At 46.7% G+C, this 22245-nt stretch overlaps 1 protein-coding gene across 1 annotated transcript in view; it reads left to right on the plus strand.

The window, feature by feature from the left end:
• POLR3E (RNA polymerase III subunit E) overlaps positions 1-22245 on the plus strand; it is a 261241-nt gene that overhangs the window by 67459 nt on the left and 171537 nt on the right. Inside the window, exon 8 of the mRNA XM_063934456.1 lies at positions 13610-13659. Within this exon, the coding sequence (XP_063790526.1) occupies positions 13610-13659 (50 nt within the window). The remainder of the gene's footprint in view (positions 1-13609; positions 13660-22245) is intronic.

The raw sequence follows: 22245 nt of genomic DNA on the forward strand, positions 1-22245 counted from the left end.
TGTAAGTGCGTTGTCCATTTCTGCCAGAAGAGGGTTATGGACACGACAGTGGTCAGGTGATGCGGATTCCAAACGGCATTTGGAAGTATTGCCTTATAAAGGGGAGGAGTTATTTGGGGTCGGTCTTTCAGACCTGGTGGCCACGGCAACAGCTGGGAAATCCACGTTTGTACCCCAGGTTGCCTCTCAACATAAGAAGACGCCGTATTATCAGGCGCAGTCCTTTCGTACCCAGAAGGGCAAGCGGGCAAAAGGTTCCTCATTTCTGCCCCGTGACAGAGGGAGAGGAAAAAGGCTGCAGAAATCAGCCAGTTCCCAGGAACAGAAGCCCTCTCCCGCCTCTGCCAAGCCCTCAGCATGACGCTGGGGCTTTACAAGCAGACTCAGGCACGGCGGGGGCCCGTCTCAATGAATTTCAGCACGCAGTGGGCTCACTCGCAAGTAGACCCCTGGATCCTTCAGGTGATATCTCAGGGGTACAAATTGGAATTCGAGACGTCTCCCCCTCGCCGTTTTCCTAAAGTCTGCTTTACCGACGTCTCCCTCTGACAGGGAGGCAGTTTTGGAAGCCATTCACAAGCTGTATTCCCAGCAGGTGATAATCAAGGTACCCCTCCTGCAACAGGGAACGGGGTATTATTCCACACTGTTGTGGTACCGAAGCCGGACGGCTCGGTGAGACCGATTTTAAATCTAAAATCTTTGAACACTTACATACGGAGGTTCAAATTCAAGATGGAGTCACTCAGAGCAGTGATTGCGAACCTGGAAGAAGGGGACTACATGATGTCTCGGGACATCAAGGATGCTTACCTTCATGTCCCAATTTACCCTTCTCACCAAGGGTACCTCAGGTTTGTGGTACAGAACTGTCACTATCAGTTTCAGACGCTGCCGTTTGGATGGTCCACGGCACCCCGGGTCTTTACCAAGGTAACGGCCGAAATGATGATACTCCTTCGAAGGAAGGGAGTTTTAGTTATCCCTTACTTGGACAATCTCCTGATAAGGGTAAGATCCAGAGAACAGTTGGAGGTCAGTGTAGCACTATCTCAGGTAGTGTTGCGGCAGCACGGTTGGATTCTCAATATTCCAAAATCGCAGCTGGTTCCGACGACTCGTCTTCTGTTCCTAGGGATGATCCTGGACACAGTCCAGAAAAAGGTGTTTCTCCCGGAGGAGAAAGCCAGGGAGTTATCCGAGCTAGTCAGGAACCTCCTAAAACCGAGCCAAGTCTCAGTGCATCAATGCACAAGGGTTCTGGGAAAAATGGTGGCTTCCTACGAAGCAATCCCATTCGGCAGATTCCACGCAAGAACTTTCCAGTGGGACCTGCTGGACAAATGGTCCGGGTCGCATCTTCAGATGCATCAGCGGATAACCCTGTCACCAAGGACAAGGGTGTCCCTCCTGTGGTGGTTGCAGAGTGCTCATCTTCTAGAGGGCCGCAGATTTGGCATTCAGGACTGGGTCCTGGTGACCACGGATGCCAGCCTGCGAGGCTGGGGAGCAGTCACACAGGGAAGGAATTTCCAGGGCTTATGGTCAAGCCTGGAGACATCACTTCACATAAATATCCTGAAGCTAAGGGCCATTTACAATGCTCTAAGCTTAGCAAGACCTCTGCTTCAAGGTCAGCCGGTGTTGATCCAGTCGGACAACATCACGGCAGTCACCCACGTAAACAGACAGGGTGGCACAAGAAGCAGGAGGGCAATGGCAGAAGCTGCAAGGATTCTTCGCTGGGCGGAAAATCATGTGATAGCACTGTCAGCAGTGTTCATTCCGGGAATGGACAACTGGGAAGCAGACTTCCTCAGCAGACGCTCTGGTAACACCGTGGGTGTACCGGTCAGTGTATGTGTTCCATCCTCTGCCTCTCATACACAAGGTACTGAGAATTATAAGATGGAGAGGAGTAAGCACTATATTCGTGGCTCCGGATTGGCCAAGAAGGACTTGGTAACCGGAACTTCAAGAGATGCTCACGGAGGATCCGTGGCCTCTACCTCTAAGAAGGGACCTGCTCCAGCAAGGACCCTGTCTGTTCCAAGACTTACCGCGGCTGCGTTTGACGGCATGGCGGTTGAACGCCGGATCCTGAAGGAAAAAGGCATTCCGGATGAAGTCATCCCTATCCTGATCAAAGCCAGGAAGGATGTAACCGCAAAACATTATCACCGCATTTGGCGAAAATATGTTGCGTGGTGCGAGGCCAGTAAGGCCCGACGGAGGAATTTCAACTGGGTCGATTCCTACATTTCCTGCAAACAGGAGTGTCTATGGGCCTGAAATTGGGGTCCATTAAGGTTCAAATTTCGGCCCTGTCAATTTTCTTCCAAAAAGAGCTAGCTTCAGTCCCTGAAGTTCAGACGTTTGTAAAAGGGGTACTGTATATACAGCCTCCTTTTGTGCCTCCAGTGGCACCTTGGGATCTCAATGTAGTTTTTGGGTTCCAAAAGTCACATTGGGTTGAACCACTTAAATCTGTGGAGTTAAAATATCTCACATGGAAGGTGGTCATGCTGTTGGCCCTGGCCTGGGCCAGGCGCGTGTCAGAATTGGCGGCTTTATCCTGTAAAAGCCCTTATCTGATTTTCCATTCGGACAGGGCGGAATTGAGGACTCGTCCTCAGTTTCTCCCTAAGGTGGTTTCAGCGTTTCACCTGAACCAACCTATGGTGGTGCCTGCGGCTACTAGGGACTTGGAGGACTCCAAGTTGCTAGACGTTGTCAGGGCCCTGAAAATATGTTTCCAGGACGGCTGGAGTCAGAAAATCTGACTCGCTGTTTATCCTGTATGCACCCAACAAGCTGGGTGCTCCTGCTTCTAAGCAGACTATTGCTCGTTGGATTTGTAGTACAATTCAGCTTGCACATTCTGTGGCAGGCCTGCCACAGCCAAAAATCTGTAAATGCCCACTCCACAAGGGAGGTGGGCTCATCTTGGGCGGCTGCCCGAGGGGTCTCGGCTTTACAACTTTGCCGAGCAGCTACTTGGTCAGGAGCAAATACGTTTGTAAAATTCTACAAATTTGATACCCTGGCTGAGGAGGACCTGGAGTTCTCTCATTTGGTGCTGCAGAGTCATCCGGACTCTCCCGCCCGTTTGGGAGCTTTGGTATAATCCCCATGGTCCTTACGGAGTCCCCAGCATCCACTAGGACGTCAGAGAAAATAAGAATTTACTTACCGATAATTCTATTTCTCGTAGTCCGTACTGGATGCTGGGCGCCCATCCCAAGTGCGGATTGTCTGCAATACTGGTACATAGTTATTGTTACCAAAAATCGGGTTATTGCTGTAGTGAGCCATCTTTTCTAGAGGCTCCTCTGTTATCATGCTGTTAACTGGGTTTAGATCACAAGTTATACGGTGTGATTGGTGTGGCTGGTATGAGTCTTACCCGGGATTCAAAATCCTTCCTTATTGTGTACGCTCGTCCGGGCACAGTATCCTAACTGAGGCTTGGAGGAGGGTCATAGGGGGAGGAGCCAGTGCACACCAGGTAGTCCTAAAGCTTTACTTTTGTGTCCAGACTCCTGCGGAGCCGCTATTCCCCATGGTCCTTACGGAGTCCCCAGCATCCACTACGGACTACGAGAAATAGAATTATCGGTAAGTAAATTCTTATTTTACTGCATAAACGATTAGACAAGGTTGAAGCTAGGGATCAGTCAGGTAGTCAGACCATGCCTGTCCCTGTGGCACCAGGACCTTCGGGGTCTCAAAAACGCACGATATCCCAGATCATTGACACAGATACCGACACAGAGACTGACTCTAGTGTCGACTATGAGGATGCAAAATTACAGCCAAAGGTGGCGAAAGGTATTCGTTACATGATTATGGCCATTAAAGAGGCTTTGCATATCACTGAGGAACCCCCTGTCCCTGACACGAGGGTACACATGTATAAAGGGAAAAAGCCTGAGGTCACTTTTCCGTCCTCATTTGAACTAAGCGACTTGTGCGAAAAGGCTTGGGAATCTCCAGATAGGAGACTACAGCACATTTACACACATTCCGGTACTATCGTTAGACCGGCTATGGCATCGGCCTGGGTGTGTAGTGCTATCGCAGCATGGACAGATTCCTTATCTACGGAACTTGACACCCTAGATAAGGATACCATTCTAATGACCCTAGAGCATATCAAAGATGCTGCTCTATATATGAGGGATGCTCAAAGAGACATTTGTTTATTAAGCTCCAGAATAAATGCTATGGACACGACAGTGGAAGGGGGATGCCGACTCAAAGCGGCATATGGAGTCGTTGCCTTACAAGGGGGAGGAGGAGTTTGGAGAAGGCCTCTCGGACCTTGTCTCTACTGCTACGGCCGGTAAATCAAATTTCTCTATCGTCCTAGTGGATGCTGGGGTTCCTGAAAGGACCATGGGGAATAGCGGCTCCGCAGGAGACAGGGCACAAAAGTAAAGCTTTCCGATCAGGTGGTGTGCACTGGCTCCTCCCCCTATGACCCTCCTCCAAGCCAGTTAGATTTTTGTGCCCGGCCGAGAAGGGTGCAATCTAGGTGGCTCTCCTAAAGAGCTGCTTAGAAAAGTTTAGCTTAGGTTTTTTATTTTACAGTGAGTCCTGCTGGCAACAGGATCACTGCAACGAGGGACTTAGGGGAGAAGAAGTGAACTCACCTGCGTGCAGGATGGATTGGCTTCTTGGCTACTGGACATCAGCTCCAGAGGGACGATCACAGGTACAGCCTGGATGGTCACCGGAGCCTTGCCGCCGGCCCCCTTGCAGATGCTGAAGTAAGAAGAGGTCCAGAATCGGCGGCAGAAGACTCCTCAGTCTTCTAAAGGTAGCGCACAGCACTGCAGCTGTGCGCCATTTTCCTCTCAGCACACTTCACACGGCAGTCACTGAGGGTGCAGGGCGCTGGGAGGGGGGCGCCCTGGGAGGCAAATGAATACCTATTTTGGCTAAAAATACCTCACATATAGCCTCCGGAGGCTATATGGAGATATTTAACCCCTGCCAGAATCCGTTAAGAGCGGGAGACGAGGCCGCCAAAAAAGGGGCGGGGCCTATCTCCTCAGCACACAGCGCCATTTTCCCTCACAGAAAGGCTGGAGGGAAGGCTCCCAGGCTCTCCCCTGCACTGCACTACAGAAACAGGGTTAAAACAGAGAGGGGGGGCACTAATTTGGCATTAGAAATATATAAAAAAGATGCTATAAGGGAAAACACTTATATAAGGTTGTCCCTATATAATTATAGCGTTTTTGGTGTGTGCTGGTAAACTCTCCCTCTGTCTCTCCAAAGGGCTAGTGGGTCCTGTCCTCTATCAGAGCATTCCCTGTGTGTGTGCTGTGTGTCGGTACGTGTGTGTCGACATGTATGAGGACGATGTTGGTGAGGAGGCGGAGCAATTGCCTGTAATGGTGATGTCACTCTCTAGGGAGTCGACACCGGAATGGATGGCTTATTTAGGGAATTACATGATAATGTCAACACGCTGCAAGGTCGGTTGACGACATGAGACGGCCGACAAACAATTAATACCGGTCCAGACGTCTCAAAAACACCGTCAAGGGTTTTAAAACGCCCGCTTACTTTAGTCGGTCGACACAGACACAGACAGGGACACTGAATCCAGTGTCGACGGTGAATAAACAAACGTATTCCTTATTAGGGCCACACGTTAAAGGCAATGAAGGAGGTGTTTCATATTTCTGATACTACAAGTACCACAAAAGAGGGTATTATGTGGGATGTGAAAAAACTACCGTAGTTTTTCCTGAATCAGATAAATTAAATAAAGTGTGTGATGATGCGTGGGTTTCCCCCGATAGAAAATTATGGGCGGTATACCCTTTCCCGCCAGAAGTTAGGGCGCGTTGGGAAACACCCCTTAGGGTGGATAAGGCGCTCACACGCTTATCAAAACAAGTGGCGGTACCGTCTATAGATAGGGCCGTCCTCAAGGACCAGCTGACAGGAGGCTGGAAAATATCATAAAAAGTATATACACACATACTGGTGTTATACTGCGACCAGCGATCGCCTCAGCCTGGATGTGCAGAGCTGGGGTGGCTTGGTCGGATTCCCTGACTAAAAATATTGATACCCTTGACAGGGACAGTATTTTATTGACTATAGAGCATTTAAAGGATGCATTTCTATATATGCGAGATGCACAGAGGGATATTTGCACTCTGGCATCAAGAGTAAATGCGATGTCCATATCTGCCAGAAGATGTTATGGACACGACAGTGGTCAGGTGATGCAGATTCCAAACGGCACAAAGGTGTATTGCCGTATAAAGGAAGAGGAGTTATTTGGGGTCGGTCCATCGGACCTGGTGGCCACGGCAACTGCTGGAAAATCCGCCGTTTTTACCCTAAGTCACATCTCTGCAGAAAAAGACACCGTCTTTTCAGCCTCAGTCCTTTCGTCCCTATAAGATCATATCTGCCCAGGGATAGAGGAAAGGGAAGAAGACTGCAGCAGGCAGCCCATTCCCAGGAACAGAAGCGTTCCACCGCTTCTGACAAGTTCTCAGCATGGCGCTGAGACCGTACAGGACCCCTGGATCCTACAAGTAGTATCCCAGGGGTACAGATTGGAATGTCGAGACGTTTCCCCTTCGCAGGCTCCTGAAGTCTGCTTTACCAAGGTCTCCCTCCGACAAGGAGGCAGTATGGGAAAAAATTCACAAGCTGTATTCCCAGCAGGTGATAATTAAATTACCCCTCCTACTACAAGAAAAGGGGTATTATTCCACACTATATTGTGGTACTGAAGCCAGAAGGCTAGGTGAGACTTATTCTAAAAATTTTTTTGAACACTTACAAAGGTTCAAATCAAGATGGAGTCACTCAGAGCAGTGATAACGAACCAGGAAGAAGGGGACTATATAGTGTCCCGGGACATCAGGGATGCTTACCTCTATGTCCCAAATTTGCCCTTCTCACTAAGGGTACCTCAGGTTCGTGGTGCAGAACTGTCACTATCAGTTTCAGACGCTGCCGTTTGGATTGTCCACGGCACCCCGGGTCTTTACCAAGGTAATGGCCGAAATGATGATTCTTCTTCGAAGAAAAGGCGTCTTAATTATCCCTTACTTGGACGATCTCCTGATAAGGGCATAGTCCAGGGAACAGTTGGAGGTCGGAGTAGCACTATCTCGGATACTGCTACAACAGCACGGGTGGATTCTAAATATTCCAAAATCGCAGCTGATCCCGACGACACGTCTGCTGTGCCTAGGGATGATTCTGGACACAGTCCAGAAAAAGGTGTTTCTCCCGGAAGAGAAAGCCAGGGAGTTATCCGAGCTAGTCAGGAACCTCCTAAAAACAGTGCATCATTGCACAAGGGTCCTGGTAAAAATGGTGGCTTCCTACGAAGCAATTCCATTCGGCAGATTTCACGCAAGAACTTTTCAGTGGGATCTGCTGGACAAATGGTCCGGATCGCATCTTCAGATGCATCAGCGGATAACCCTATATCCAAGGACAAGGGTGTCTCTCCTGTGGTGGTTATAGAGTGCTCATCTTCTAGAGGGCCGCAGATTCGGCATTCAGGATTGGATGCTGGTGACCACGGAGCCCAGCCCGAGAGGCTGGGGAGCAGTCACACAAGGAAAAAATTTCCAGGGAGTGTGATCAAGTCTGGAGACTTTTCTCCACATAAATATACTGGAGCTAAGGGTAAATTTATAATGCTCTAAGCTTAGCAAGACCTCTGCTTCAAGGTCAGCCGGTATTGATCCAGTGGGAAAAACATCACGGCAGTCGCCCACGTAAACAGACAGGGCGACACAAGAAGCAGGAGGGCAATGGCAAAAACTGCAAGGACTTTTCGCTGGGCGGAAAATCATGTGATAGCACTGTCAGCAGTGTTTCATCCCGGGAATGGAAACTGGGAAGCAGACTTCCTCAGCAGGCACGACCTCCACCCGGGAGAGTGGAAACTTCATCGGGAAGTTTTTTCCACATGATTGTAAACCGTTGGGAAATACCAAAGGTGGACATGATGGCGTCCCGTCTGAACAAAACACGGGACAGGTATTGCGCCAGGTCAAGAGACCCTCAGGCAATAGCTGTGGACGTTCTGGTAACACCGTGGGTGTACCAGTCGGGGTATGTGTTCCCTCCTCTGCTTCTCATACCTAAGGTGCTGAGAATTATAAGACGTAGAGGAGTAAGAACTATACTCATGGCTCCGGATTGGCCAAGAAGGACTTGGTACCCGGAACTTCAAGAGATGCTTACAGAGGTCTTATGGCCTCTGCCGCTAAGAAGGGACTTGCTTCAGCAAGTACCATGTCTGTTCCAAGACTTACCGCAGCTGCGTTTGTCGGCATGGCGGTGGAAAGCCGGATCCTAAGGGAAAAAGGCATTCCGGAAGAGGTCATTCCTACCCTGGTCAAAGCCAGAAAGGAGGTGACCGCACAACATTATCACCACATGTGGCGAAAATATGTTGCGTGGTGTGAGGCCAGGAAGGCCCCACAAAGAAATTTCAACTCGGTCGTTTCCTGCATTTCCTGCAAACAGGAGTGTCTATGGGCCTCAAATTGGGGTCCATTAAGGTTCAAATTTCGGCCCTGTCGATTTTCTTCCAGAAAGAATTGGCTTCAGTTCCTGAAGTCCAGAAGTTTGTCAAGGGAGTATTGCATATACAACCCCCTTTTGTGCCTCCAGTGGCACTGTGGGATCTCAACGTAGTTCTGGGATTCCTCAAATCACATTGGTTTAAAACCAGTCAAATCTGTGGATTTGAAGCATCTCACATGAAAAGTGACCATGCTCTTGGCCCTGGCCTGGACCAGGCAAGTGTCAAATTGGTGGTTTTTTCTCAAAAAAGCCCATATCTGTTTGTCCATTCGGACAGGGCAGAGCTGCGGACTCGTCCCCAGTTCTCTCCCTAAGGTGGTGTCAGTGTTTCACCTGAACCAGCTTATTGTGGTGCCTTGCACCTACTAGGGACTTGGAGGACTCCAAGTTGCTAGATGTTGTCAGGGCCCTGAAAATATGTTCCAGGACGGCTGGAGTCAGGAAAACTGACTTGCTGTTATCCTGTATGCACCCAACAAACTGGGTGCTCTTGCTTCTAAGCAGACTATTGCTAGTTGGATGTGTAATACAATTCAGCTTGTACATTCTGTGGCAGGCCTGCCACAGCCAAAATATGTAAATGCCCATTCCACAAGGAAGGTGGGCTCATCTTGGGCGGCTGCCCGAGGGGTCTCGGCTTTACAACTTTGCCGAGCAGCTACTTGGTCGGGGGCAAACACGTTTGCTAAATTCTACAAATTTGATACCCTGGCTAAGGAGGACCTGGAGTTCTCTCATTCGGTGCTGCAGAGTCATCCGCACTCTCCCGCCCGTTTGGGAGCTTTGGTATAATCCCCATGGTCCTTTCAGGAACCCCAGCATCCACTAGGACGATAGAGAAAATAAGAATTTACTTACCGATAATTCTATTTCTCGGAGTCCGTAGTGGATGCTGGGCGCCCATCCCAAGTGCGGATTATCTGCAATACTTGTACATAGTTACAAAAATCGGGTTATTATTGTTGTGAGCCATCTTTTCAGAGGCTCCGCTGTTATCATACTGTTAACTGGGTTTAGATCACAAGTTGTACGGTGTGATTGGTGTGGCTGGTATGAGTCTTACCCGGGATTCAAAATTCCTCCCTTATTGTGTACGCTCGTCCGGGCACAGTACCTAACTGGCTTGGAGGAGGGTCATAGGGGGAGGAGCCAGTGCACACCACCTGATCGGAAAGCTTTACTTTTGTGCCCTGTCTCCTGCGGAGCCGCTATTCCCCATGGTCCTTTCAGGAACCCCAGCATCCACTACGGACTCCGAGAAATAGAATTATCGGTAAGTAAATTCTTATTTTCTTTCCTTATGTCCCCCCGCAGCATACTAAAAAGGCACCTCATTATCAAATGCAGTCCTTTCGTTCCAATAAAAGCAAGAAGGTACGGGGATAGTCCTTCCTTGCCAGAGGAAAAGGCAAGGGAAAAAAGCTGCATGCAGCTAGTTCCCAGGAGCAGAAGTCCTCCCCTACATCTGCAAAGTCCACCGCATGACGCTGGGGCTTCCCGGGGGGAGTCAGCTTAAGTGGGGGCGCGTCTTCGATTTTTCAGCCAGGTCTGGGTTCACTCACAGGTGGATCCCTGGGCTATAGAGATTGTTTCTCAGGGATACAGGCTGGAATTCGAAGACGTGCCTCCTCGCCAGTTTTTAAAATCGGCTCTGCCAGCTTCCCCGTCAGAGAGGGAGTTAGTGTTGACTGCAATTCAAAAATTGTATCTTCAACAGGTTATAGTCAAAGTTCCTCTTCTCCAGCAAGGAAAGGGGTATTACTCAACCCTGTTTGTGGTCCCGAAACCGGACGGTTTGGTCAGGCCCATTTTGAATCTAAAATCCCTGAACTTGTACTTGAAAAAGTTCAAGTTCAAGATTGAATCGCTCAGAGCGGTCATCGCCAGCCTGGAGGGGGGGGATTGGATGGTGTCCCTGGACATAAAGGATGCATACCTTCATGTTCCGATTTTCCCTCCTCATCAGGCGTTCCTGAGATTTGCAGTACAGGACTGTCATTACCAATTTCAGACGTTGCCGTTTGGGCTTTCCACAGCCCCGAGAATTTTCACCAAGGTAATGGCGGAAATTATGGTGCTCCTGCGCAAGCAGGGGGTCACAATTATCCCATACTTGGACGATCTCCTCATAAAGGCGAGATCTCGGGAGAAGTTGCTAGACCGCGTGTCGCTGTCGGTGAAGATGTTGCAGGGGCACGGCTGGATTCTCAATTTACCGGAGTCTCAGCTAGTCCCTACAACGCGCCTGACCTTTCTGGGTCTGATTCTAGACACAGACCAGAAAAAGGTTTTTCTTCCGATTGAAAAGGCTCAGGAGCTCATGGCCCTGGTCAGGAACCTATTAAAGCTAAAAACGGTTTCAGTGCATCATTGCACACGTGTCCTGGGGAAGGTGGTGGCATCGTACGAGGCCATCCCCTTCGGCAGGTTCCATGCGAGGACCTTTCAATGGGATCTACTGGACAAATGGTCCGGGTACCATTTACAAATGCATTAAAGGATCATCCTATCTCCCAGAGCCAGGGTATCTCTCCTGTGGTGGCTGCACAGTGCTCACCTCCTAAAAGGCCGCAGGTTCGGAATTCAGGACTGGATCCTGGTGACCACGGACGCAAGCCTCCGAGGTTGGGGAGCGGTCACACTGGGAAGAAATTTCCAAGGTCTCGGGTCAAATCTGGAGACTGGTCTCCACATCAACGTCCTGGAGTTGAGGGCCATATACAACGCCCTACGCCAAGCGGAGGCATTGCTTCGGGACAAACCGGTTCTGATTCAGTCAGACAATGTCACGGCAGTGGCTCATGTAAACCTCCAAGGCGGCACAAGGAGCAGAGTGGCCATGGCAGAAGCGACCAGGATTCTTCGCTGGGCGGAAGGCCATGTAAGCGCCCTATCAGCAGTATTCATCCCGGGGGTGGACAACTGGGAAGCGGACTTCCTCAGCAGACACGACCTGCATCCGGGAGAGTGGGGACTTCATCCAGAAGTCTTCGCACAGATCGTGGGTCGGTGGGGACTGCCTCAGATAGACATGATGGCGTCCCGTCTCAACAAAAAGCTAAAGCGGTATTGCGCCAGGTCCAGGGACCCTCAGGCGGTAGGGTGTTCAGATCGGTCTATGTGTTCCCTCCTCTACCTCTCATACCCAAGGTGTTGAGAATAATAAGGCTAAGAGGAGTCAGAACGATCCTCATTGTTCTGGATTGGCCACAAAGGACTTGGTATCCGGATCTGCAAGAGTTGCTCACAGAAGATCCGTGGCCTCTTCCCCTAAGGCAGGATCTGCTGCAGCAGGGGCCCTGTCTGTTCCAAGACTTACCGCGGCTGCGTTTGACGGCATGGCGGTTGAACGCCGGATCCTAGCGGAAAAAGGTATTCCGGAGGAGGTCATTCCTACCCTGATCAAGGCTAGGAAGGACGTGACATTGAAACATTATCACCGTATATGGCGAAAATATGTGTCTTGGTGTGAGGCCAGAACTGCTCCTACGGAGAAGTTCCATTTGGGCCGTCTGCTTCACTTCCTGCAAACCGGAGTGAATTTGGGCCTAAAATTAGGGTCCATAAAGGTCCAAATTTCTGCCTTATCCATTTTCTTCCAAAAAGAATTGGCTTCTCTTCCTGAAGTACAGACATTTGTGAAGGGGGTACTGCATATTCAGCCTCCCTTTGTACCTCCGGTGGCACCTTGGGATCTTAACGTGGTATTAAGTTTCCTCAAGTCACCTTGGTTTGAACCACTCAAGACGGTGGAATTGAAATATCTCACTTGGAAAGTGGTTATGTTATTGGCCTTGGCTTCTGCAAGGCGTGTTTCGGAATTGGCGGCTTTGTCGTATAAAAGCCCCTACCTGGTTTTTCATGTGGATAGGGCAGAATTGAGGACTCGTCCTCAATTTCTGCCGAAGGTGGTCTCATCTTTTCATATGAACCAACCTATTGTCGTGCCTGTGGCTATGCGGGACTTGGGGGATTCCGAGTCCCTGGATGTGGTCAGGGCTTTGAAGATTTATGTGTCCAGAACAGCTAGGATCAGGAAGACTGAAGCTCTGTTTGTTCTGTATGCGGCCAACAAGGTTGGCGCTCCTGCTTCAAAGCAGACTATTGCTCGCTGGATCTGTAACAAGATTCAGCAGGCGCATTCTACGGCAGGATTACCATTGCCTAAATCGGTTAAGGCCCATTCCACTAGGAAGGTGGGCTCTTCTTGGGCGGCTGCCCGAGGGGTCTCGGCATTACAGTTGTGCCGAGCAGCTACTTGGTCGGGGTCAAACACCTTTGCGAAGTTCTATAAGTTTGATACCCTGGCTGAGGAGGACCTCCTGTTTGCTCAATCGGTGCTGCAGAGTCTTCCGCACTCCTGCACGTTTGGGAGCTTTGGTATAATCCCCATGGTCCTTACAGAGTCCCCAGCATCCTCTAGGACGATAGAGAAAATAAGATTTTACTTACCGGTAAATCTTTCTCGTAGTCCGTAGAGGATGCTGGGCGCCCGTCCCAAGTGCAGACTTCTTCTGCAAGACTTGTATATAGTTATTGCTTACGTAAGGGTTATAGTTTCATCGGTTCGAACCGAGTCTATGTTGTTGTTCATGCTGTTAACTGGATAGTTTATCACAGGTTATGCGGTGTGATTGGTGTGGCTGGTATGAATCTTGCCCTTGGGTTAACTAAAATCCTTTCCTCGTACTGTCCGTCTCCTCTGGGCACAGTTTCCCTAACTGAGGTCTGGAGGAGGGGCATAGAGGGAGGAGCCAGTGCACACCCAGAATCCTAAAGTCTTTCTTAAAGTGCCCTATCTCCTGCGGAGCCCGTCTATTGCCCATGGTCCTTTACGGAGTCCCCAGCATCCTCTACGGACTACGAGAAATAATCTTATTTTCATTCATCTAATTTTCTTTATACAGATTTTTTTATACTTTATACTTTATACAGATATACAGTCATCTGAATTTCTTTGTATCTGCATATATTGATTAGGAGCACTGTTATTAATACACGCTGACTTCTCTTGTTTATGTAGCTGGTGATTCCTCCCAGGATGAAGTTGAAGATGATGTCAAACAAGTAACAGTAAGTCTCACACGACAGCCCCTGTCTATGCTGCATTGAGTGCTCTCTTCCCCCCCCCCCAAAGATTACTGCAGGCACCTACACAAGATGAATGTCACTTGTAATGTAAACTAATCAATACAAGTATGAAGACCTGATTCAGTCTCTGGTTCTGCCTACTTGGGAATTCTTTGTCATCTGCTGTTGCTTACATATTTTTTTCCTTTTAACTAATTGCGCTCTCCCATTGATTTTGCACTTGACTGAGGGGCATGATAGCCCCCCAAAACTGTGTTCAGGTGGGCGTGGTCATGTTTTCCGTGATAAAGCCATGCTCCCGAAAAAGTACCTGGTCCCGCCACAGCTCTCTACATTCCTGGCCTGGAGTGGGGCGAGCATCCCACTGCAGTGTGTAAAAGCAGTTGGCACACCCTAGCTACAGGGATGCTGCCCATTGTAATGAGGTTTTGGAGAAGGAGTGTGGTGTATGAGTGTGACATGAGAGCAGCCTGGTGGTCCTGGCTTGTAGAATGCCAGGGTAGACCCAGCTTGTGTCTGAAAGGGGACAACCCAGGCAGTTCTCTTGTGTCAGTATAAAAGGGTGTGAAAAGGGGACAGCCAGCAAAAACCAGGGTCTGAGCATGGAAATTCCTATGTCGTATGTTTGAAAGTGGTATTAGAATCCTGACTGCTCTTAGCATAGATCATACCTACTAAAGGGATCCGTTAAAGGAACGGGTTGTAGAATTAGTAAATTGAAGAAGTAAGTATTAAATTTACATGCAGAAATTACTGTTTTCTCCGGCAGGGTCCACAGGTTATCCACAGGATAACTTTGGGATATGATGAAGCGACAGCGGATTTGCACCAATCGGTCAAAGCTTTCTGGCCTCCCAGCATGCAATGGGCCCGTCCATATATCCCCCGCCTCCTGGCTCAGGCTAATCAGTTTTTTGTTTGGTGCGGCAGGAGCTGGACCATGGTCAGAGGGCTGCTGTTTTTTAGCTTTCTTATTTTATTGTTATAGTCTTGATATTTTTTTCTTGAGTGATCTTTCTAAAAAGCGTCTTTTATACATACCTTAGAGTCGCTCCAACAACTCTCCGCCGGGTTGTGACCACGCTTACCCATGAGTATAGTGCTGTTTCGGCGGGCGTCTGTGTCGGATATACTAGCAGGTCCAGCAGACGTTACCAGGCTGTGGCCAGTGCACGGGGAGCAGGTAAGGCATCAGTTCCGCTTAGAAGGGGAATACGGACACAGCCGCACTGTTTTGGGAGGAGACTACCAAACAGTCGCTGACTCTGCTGCCACCTCGGGTGCACCAGTGCTAGGTCTTTGGGATCAGAGGCTACAGGAATAGTATGAGGCTGCGATCCCTAGGGTTGATGTCAGCAGTGGGGAGTCAGATGCTCTCCTGGTCTCTCCTCCCCCCCAAGTACATGACCAGTTACCGTCAAGTGTCCCGCCATGAACTGTTTCCCGCTTCCGTCTCAGATACTGTACACGAAGGGGACCCAGTTGCAGCATAGGCGGCTGTGTGACGGGTGCGTCTGTGTTCACTATATAGGTTCATGGAGCGGCAGTGTACACTAGTAGCGTCTGGATCCACTCATCGTTCGCTAATGTATTGATTGTCCTGGAAGTGAGGTGAGTCTCCCTGTATCCCTCTCTACGGAGTACGGATAATATAGCGCTAAGGCTCTGTCTACCTTTTTGAGTACGAATAGTAAGATAAGTGCCTATTGCATATGAGTCTGAATACTATTACTGTTTCTTTCGCTATGCGTCTGAATAGGGTAGATCTGTTTAAACATGATTCAGTAATATGTTCTCCTGCATATTTGAAATGTAGTTGATGATGTGATCATATTGCTTATTATACTAATGTATAACGTTACTGACTACTAGTGTGATTGCTGACTTTACTATATATTCTGTCAGTTTTTCCTGTTCCGATCCTCAATACTGGTGCATGGGTAGGGCCGGATTGTAGGTAATTTTAAAAAGCTTAAAGTGATTAGTCACAAATTGTGTAGTACACTGTGGAAGTGTTGATTATTTATCATGTCTAAGAGCGGCAAAGGTAAGGAAGATACACTCACAGCAGCAACAACAACAACAACACTCATATCATGTTTGTCTTGCAAAGCTGTGTTAACCTCTCAGGATCTGGTTTAGGATGGTTTGTGTGCAAATTTTTATTTTTCACCAGGGTCTCTTAAAAAAAATACAAGGCAGATTCAGGTGCAGGTTGATCCACCTTGGGCTTTGTTTGTACAGACATTATCCAATATAGCTGAATGGATAATTCCTCCCAACTCCTGTACCAGGGATAGGTTACATGCAGCTTCCCACCTATGGTTTATCACTTCCAGCAGCAGCCTCTCAAAAGAAACAGGCTGATAAGCCAGTGGTAATTTAATCTTCATCCTCACAGGCTACACATGTTTCAGATGAGGATTCATCAGAGGATGAAAGTTCAATAAACTCTGCTACGGCAGAGGAAGAGGTAGGTCTCAGCTCAGTGTATATAGCTGAGTTAATTAAAGCAATGAAAGCCATTCTTTCCTTAAAAGATTCAGCAGAGCCTGTGTTAAAAACCAAGGCACCTGTGTTTAAACGTTCCAAAACAGTTAAGATTGAGTTTCCAGCTAAGATCAGCTGACAGATATCATGGAAGAGGCTTGGGCTACGCCCAATAAGAAGTTTAGAATTCCTAAGAAATAGAATTCCAGTTATCCTCTTCCTGCTGTGGATTGTTTAAAAAAGGAGCTGGCTCCTAAAGTAGATACGCATGTGATTCGATTATTGCGAAAATCTACATTTACCTTTGCCTTCAACATCATTAAATGATGTCACGGGTAGGAGAGTGGAAAGCTGCTTCAGAACCTAAGAACGTTTTGGAATCTTTGCCTTTTTCTGGAGATATTCTTTTTGGTAAAGAATTGATGGATATTTTGGAGGCAGAAGCAGACTCCAAGAAGGTAAAGTTTCCTTCCACATACAATTTCAAACTTAAAGTTCCAGCTTTTCGGACCTTTCTGTCTGAAGGAAAGCTAAAGGAAAAAGTGATGTCAGGCATTCCCAATACAGCAAGTCTGGTAAGACTAAAAAGCATTGGGCTACCAGAGGACCGGGTGGTAAAACAGATAATAAGCCATTAGCCTGATGGTGCGGGCCTCCACCTGGGGGATCCCAGGGTGGGGGGGCCGACTTCTTCAGTTTGCACAGATCTGGCAGCAGTTTACAACAGATGCCTGGGTGCAGAAAGCGGTATCTCTAGGTTATGCTTTTGGCTTCAAGAAGCACATTCCTCAAAGGTTTTTTTTGTACCAGCCCGTCTCTGGTAGAGACTAAGGCCAGGGCTTTGCAAGAGGCAGTTCAGAAATTGCTTCAGTCAGGAGTAGTCATTCCAGTTCCTCCTGCGCAATGAGGACAGGGTTTTTACTCCAACCTGTTTCTAGTTCAGAAACCAAATGGGTCATTTCGGCCCATTCTCAATCTCAAAGTGCTGAACAAGTACATTTGGGTACCTCCGGTTTCATATGGAAACTTTTTAACATTCCATCATTTTGGCCATGGAGCCGGGGGATTATATGGTATCCCTGGATATACAGGATGCTTACCTACATGTTCCTATAGCACTGTCCCATCAGTGCTTTCTCAGGTTCGCTATTCTCCAGCAGCATTTTCAGTTCCAGGCCCTACCTTTTGGGTTAGCCACAGCCCCCAGAGTATTCACCAAGATTATGGTGGTAATGGTAGCTTATCTCCGCCAGCAGGGGATAAGAATTTTTCCATACCTCGACGATCTTTTAATCCTGGCACAGTCGTAGGAATTGCTCCTATGTCATCTGCAGCAGACAATAACGTCTGCAAAGGCACAGGGTGGCTCATAAATTGGGCAAATCTCTGGTTTCGTCACAGCAGATGACTCACTTGGGGGCTGTACAGTCTTCAGAGAGTAATGTTACCACTGAACAAGATATCCAAGGTTCAGGCAAGGATTCAGGACTTGCTACACGGTCAAAAGGTATCCATTCACGCAGCAAAGCCTGTGATGGGATTGATGGTGTCAACGTTCGATCTGATTCTTGCCAAATGGAATGGGTTGCATCAGATAACACAGACTATGGTTCGTACGATAGAAGTAAGAAGGTCGTTAGCCTGGTGGCTACAGACATCCCATCTAGATAAGGGGAGACCCTTTTGGATATCAGAATAGGAAATTCTGACAACAGATGCCAGTCTCCAGGGCTGGGGAGCAGTGTTGGGAAGGTTGTGTTTTCAGGGGCAATGGACCAAGGAAGAAGGTTGCCTACCAATAAATATATTGGTACTTCGGGCCATATACATGGCACTGATTCAGGCAAAGGACATTCTTCGGGGAAAACCAGTTCAGATCTGCTCGGAAAATGCAACGGCAGTAGCGTACCTTAACCATCAAGGAGGAACTCGCAGCTGAAAAGCGATGTAGGAGGTAAGTCACATACTAAAGTGTGCAGAACTTCATCATCCAGCCTTCTCCGCAGTGTTCGTTCCGGGAGTCCTAAACTGGGAAGCGGATTTTCTCAGTCGACACGCCATTCAAGCAAGCGAATGGGCTCTACACCCGGAGGTCTTCCAGACCCTAGTAGGCAAGTGGGGGTTGCCAGAGAAAGATCTTGTAGGGTCCCGTCAAAACAACAAAGTTCTCGCATACGGGTCAAGAACAAAGGATCCCAATGTGATATTTGTGGATGCCCTGTCGGTGAGATGGGACCTTCACCTGGCTTATGTGTTTCCTCCACCTCCAGGGTCGTGAGAAAGATAAAGCAAGTAAAGGGTGCCATGATACTAATAGCTTCGGCTTGGCCCAGAAGGCATTGCTACACAAATCTGCAGAGAATGTCGATGGATGCTTTACTCCTGCTCCCTCAACGTCCAGATCTACTGATGCAGCGTCCTTGTTGTCACAGACATCTGGATCGACTGTCTTTGACGGCGTGGCTCTTGAAACCTCTATCCTGAAGCCAAGAGGATTCTCACAACAGGTAATTCAAACAATGCTCAGAGCAAGGAAACCTTCCTCAACTCTCATTTATCGCCGAATATGGCAAACCTATATTCATTGGTGCAGTGAACGAAAATGGACCCCAAGTCTTTCAGAGTTTCCCGGGTCTTAGCATTCCTTCAGGCAGGAATGGATAAAGGTTTGAAGGTGGCTTCCTTGAGAGTGCAAGTGTCAGCATTGACTGTATGGTTCCTTTTTTCCAGGGAATGCTGCCCATTCAACCTCCTTTTTGTTCCTCCTACAGTGTCTTGGGACTTAAATTTAATCCTAAAGGCCCTTCAAGTTGCCCCATTTGAACCACTTAATAAAGTGGATCTCAAATGGTTGACAGCTAAAGTTCTCTTTCTACTGGCCATGGTGTCAGCTAGAAGAGTATCAGATTTAGGGGCATGGTCATGTTGTTCCCCATTTCTGATTTTTTTTTTTTTTTTTTTATCCAGATAAAGCATTTCTCAGAACTAGATCTGGGTATCTTCCCAAGGTGGTGTCCTAACTTACACCTTAAGAAGAAATTGTAGTCCCGGCTTTCCAGGTACCGGGCCTTTCTGTGGGAGATGCATTGCTGGACGTGGTCCGTGCCTTAAGGTTCTACGTGGATCGTACCAGTGCCATCAGAAAGACAGATTCTCTCTTCATTCTCTACGGATTTCACAAGAGAGGATGGCCTGCTGATAAGCAGACACTGGTACGGTGGCTACGGATGACTATTTCAGAAGCATATTCTGTTGCCTTATAGGTAATTGTCTGCACTTAGTCTAATATTAGGGCAATAGATGTTGTCTGAATCAAAATATAATTCATTATAAATAGGCGATGTTACCATAGTGGACAGTATAGTGGATATATATAGTAAGGAATAGATATGAAATAAGTTTGAATGTATGAGGTAATGTTTAGCTGATTTAAGAAATTAGGTTTGTGTATGTGTTTATATAGATATACTGTATATTTGTGTTTTACTGCAAGATGATAAAAAATAGTGTAGGGAACAGGTTTATTCTGCTCTAGTCATAAATAAGGCCAGAGAGGTTACAGTAAGATCAAGAGTCATTGTAGAGAAAAGGTATTAGGCCATAAATGATAATAGGTATGTGACAGAGCTCTGTTGGTCATTGGAATTCACAGGTGTGCTTACAGTAGATCAGAATTTACTGGTTTGTCTATTGTCCAGTGAAGGTTAAAAGCTAGGGAGTATAAATTAACTACTATGAAAAGAGATCACATCCATTGATAAAACATTGTGTAACCGACCCCAGGAAAACTTGTCAATACAACAGAACTTTGGATGAAAAGACATTCCAGATTTTACAATACTATACTTGCTTAAGGCAGTGTGGACACCACACTTTTATGACACCATGCCTCCGTGAACAGGACACGACAGCCCAGTTCAATGTTTGTTTTATTACACCTTGGAATCTGACAAACCTATAATTACCTATTCCATTGGAAACTATGAGAATATGATAGTTTGAATTGGTAAAATATGAGATAAAAGGACCAGACTTGTAGTTAGAAGGAAGAGGGAGAGGGAGAAGAAGAAGAAGGAGAAGGAAGGAAGTCAGTCAGGAGGAGAAGTCATGGAGAACATGCAGAAGGAATGATTCTTGGGATGGCAATCTTTAACTTGCAAGTATAAATATGATAATAATTGAAACTGTTTGTGAAACTTATGTCATGTTGTTTTATGTTATGTAACGAAGGAAACATAGCATAGCTTAATATAATTATAATTAGTATATATATCACTACTGTGTATATCTTATTCTGTACGATTTGATCTGCCTGTAAATAAAGAATCATATAAAAAGAGCGGTAATATTCAAGCTTGAACTCTCTTTAAGGAATCTTAACTTCATAATTTCATAAGTCATATATATATATAAGGACTGCATATATTTATCAGCCAATTTGTAAGCCTGACATAATATATTTGCAGATATATATGATAACGCATATTAATTTAAATATATCCATATATTAATAACCATATATGTTATATTGAATATTAATATTCATAAATATGATTCCATAAATCAATATTGGCGACCACGAATTGGACTTGTTATTACTGAATCTGATTATCTGATTTATAATATTTATGAGGAGTAGCAAATGCTATAAGCTGGCTACCAAATCTGCAGAATCACGGTGGGGATGTATCTATGAAAATTTATTACCATTGTGTAATGTCAATTTTGTATTCTGTATAACCTAGGATAAATGTGTTAGTGCAATATACGTTATTTTAACTAACATAATATCTATTAGGAAGCAGCACCAATGGCTGTAAGCCTGCTGGCAAAATACAAGATCACAGTGGAATAGGTTACAAATGAGATTAAAGAATTTAAAGGCCTAGAATAGAAAATGTGCACAGTGGAAATGAGTATTTCCAAATAAATGTATAAATGTACCAGGTATTAGAGTTTAACCTTAAGACACCGGTCAATCTTAAGGAGAGGATACCTTCAGTACTAAAAACAAAGAATATATAAATTTAGCATTGTAATGTTAAATATGCAAAAAGTTGCAGCAGCATTAGGAAAAATGCGCAGAACTGCGGCTTTAGAAGCCAAACAGAAATGTAAAGAAGGATCAGGTTCACGTCTTCGTAAGGCGTGCCTGACCATTAATGCAAAAATGCATTCATTATTTAAGTCCCTTAAACAGAAAAATAAACAAAAAAAGTTTGGGGCAGAAGCAAAAAGCCTGGCAGATTGTAAGCAAACTGTCATGACCTCTCAGGAGGAGATAAAAGGAAGTACAAGGGAGAACATTGTAGATGTAGGTGAGACTCAGGACAGCATTGTCCATGTGCAGCACACAGAGTCTGCTATGGTCACACAGACCACCAGCAGAACAGCCTCTTTGGTAAAGGAAGAAAGTAGCAATGTGCAGGATGTGTCTATCATCAGACAGCACATTAATGTAAAGGAGGTAGCAGCAATAGGAGATGTCCCCTATACTGTGTCTAGTAAGGGGGAAGATCAGTGTAATTCAGATTATGAGTATTCTGCTGAATACACTCTCAGAGTTCCCAATGTAAATGAAGAATTTGTTATGCCTTTAGGCAAAGGTGAATTGTCAGCAGATTTAAACACTGATAGCTGCAGTACAGTGCACACAGGGGTGGAGATGTTCCCCATGGTGAAAACTCCCATGGTAACCAGAGTTGAAAACCCTGAAATGTATTCACCTGGGAACATGTTTAAAGGGAAAATCCATGAAATTAATACAGGAATGCATGTTTACAAACAAAGTTCCCAAACTTTTGTAACCCCCAGACAACACTCAGAGACATCTAGTGATGGTGCAAATGTTTGCATGCTCTCAGAGAGACCACATGCAGAGTGTCATTCTGCAAACCACACACCAATTAACAATGACAAAAAGTATCACCAGGATGAGAATGTTTTTATGCCCTGGTGCCATAACCATTTTATTACAGGTGTGGAAAGACAGAAAGCCCTGGGACCTGCAATACATATTTGGCAAAGTCTAACAAGTTTCTCTCCCCACAAGAATATTTTTCAGGAAATACAAGATGC

This window comes from Pseudophryne corroboree, chromosome 7, assembly GCF_028390025.1.
Source record: "Pseudophryne corroboree isolate aPseCor3 chromosome 7, aPseCor3.hap2, whole genome shotgun sequence".
In the NCBI taxonomy this organism is placed as follows: domain Eukaryota; kingdom Metazoa; phylum Chordata; class Amphibia; order Anura; family Myobatrachidae; genus Pseudophryne; species Pseudophryne corroboree.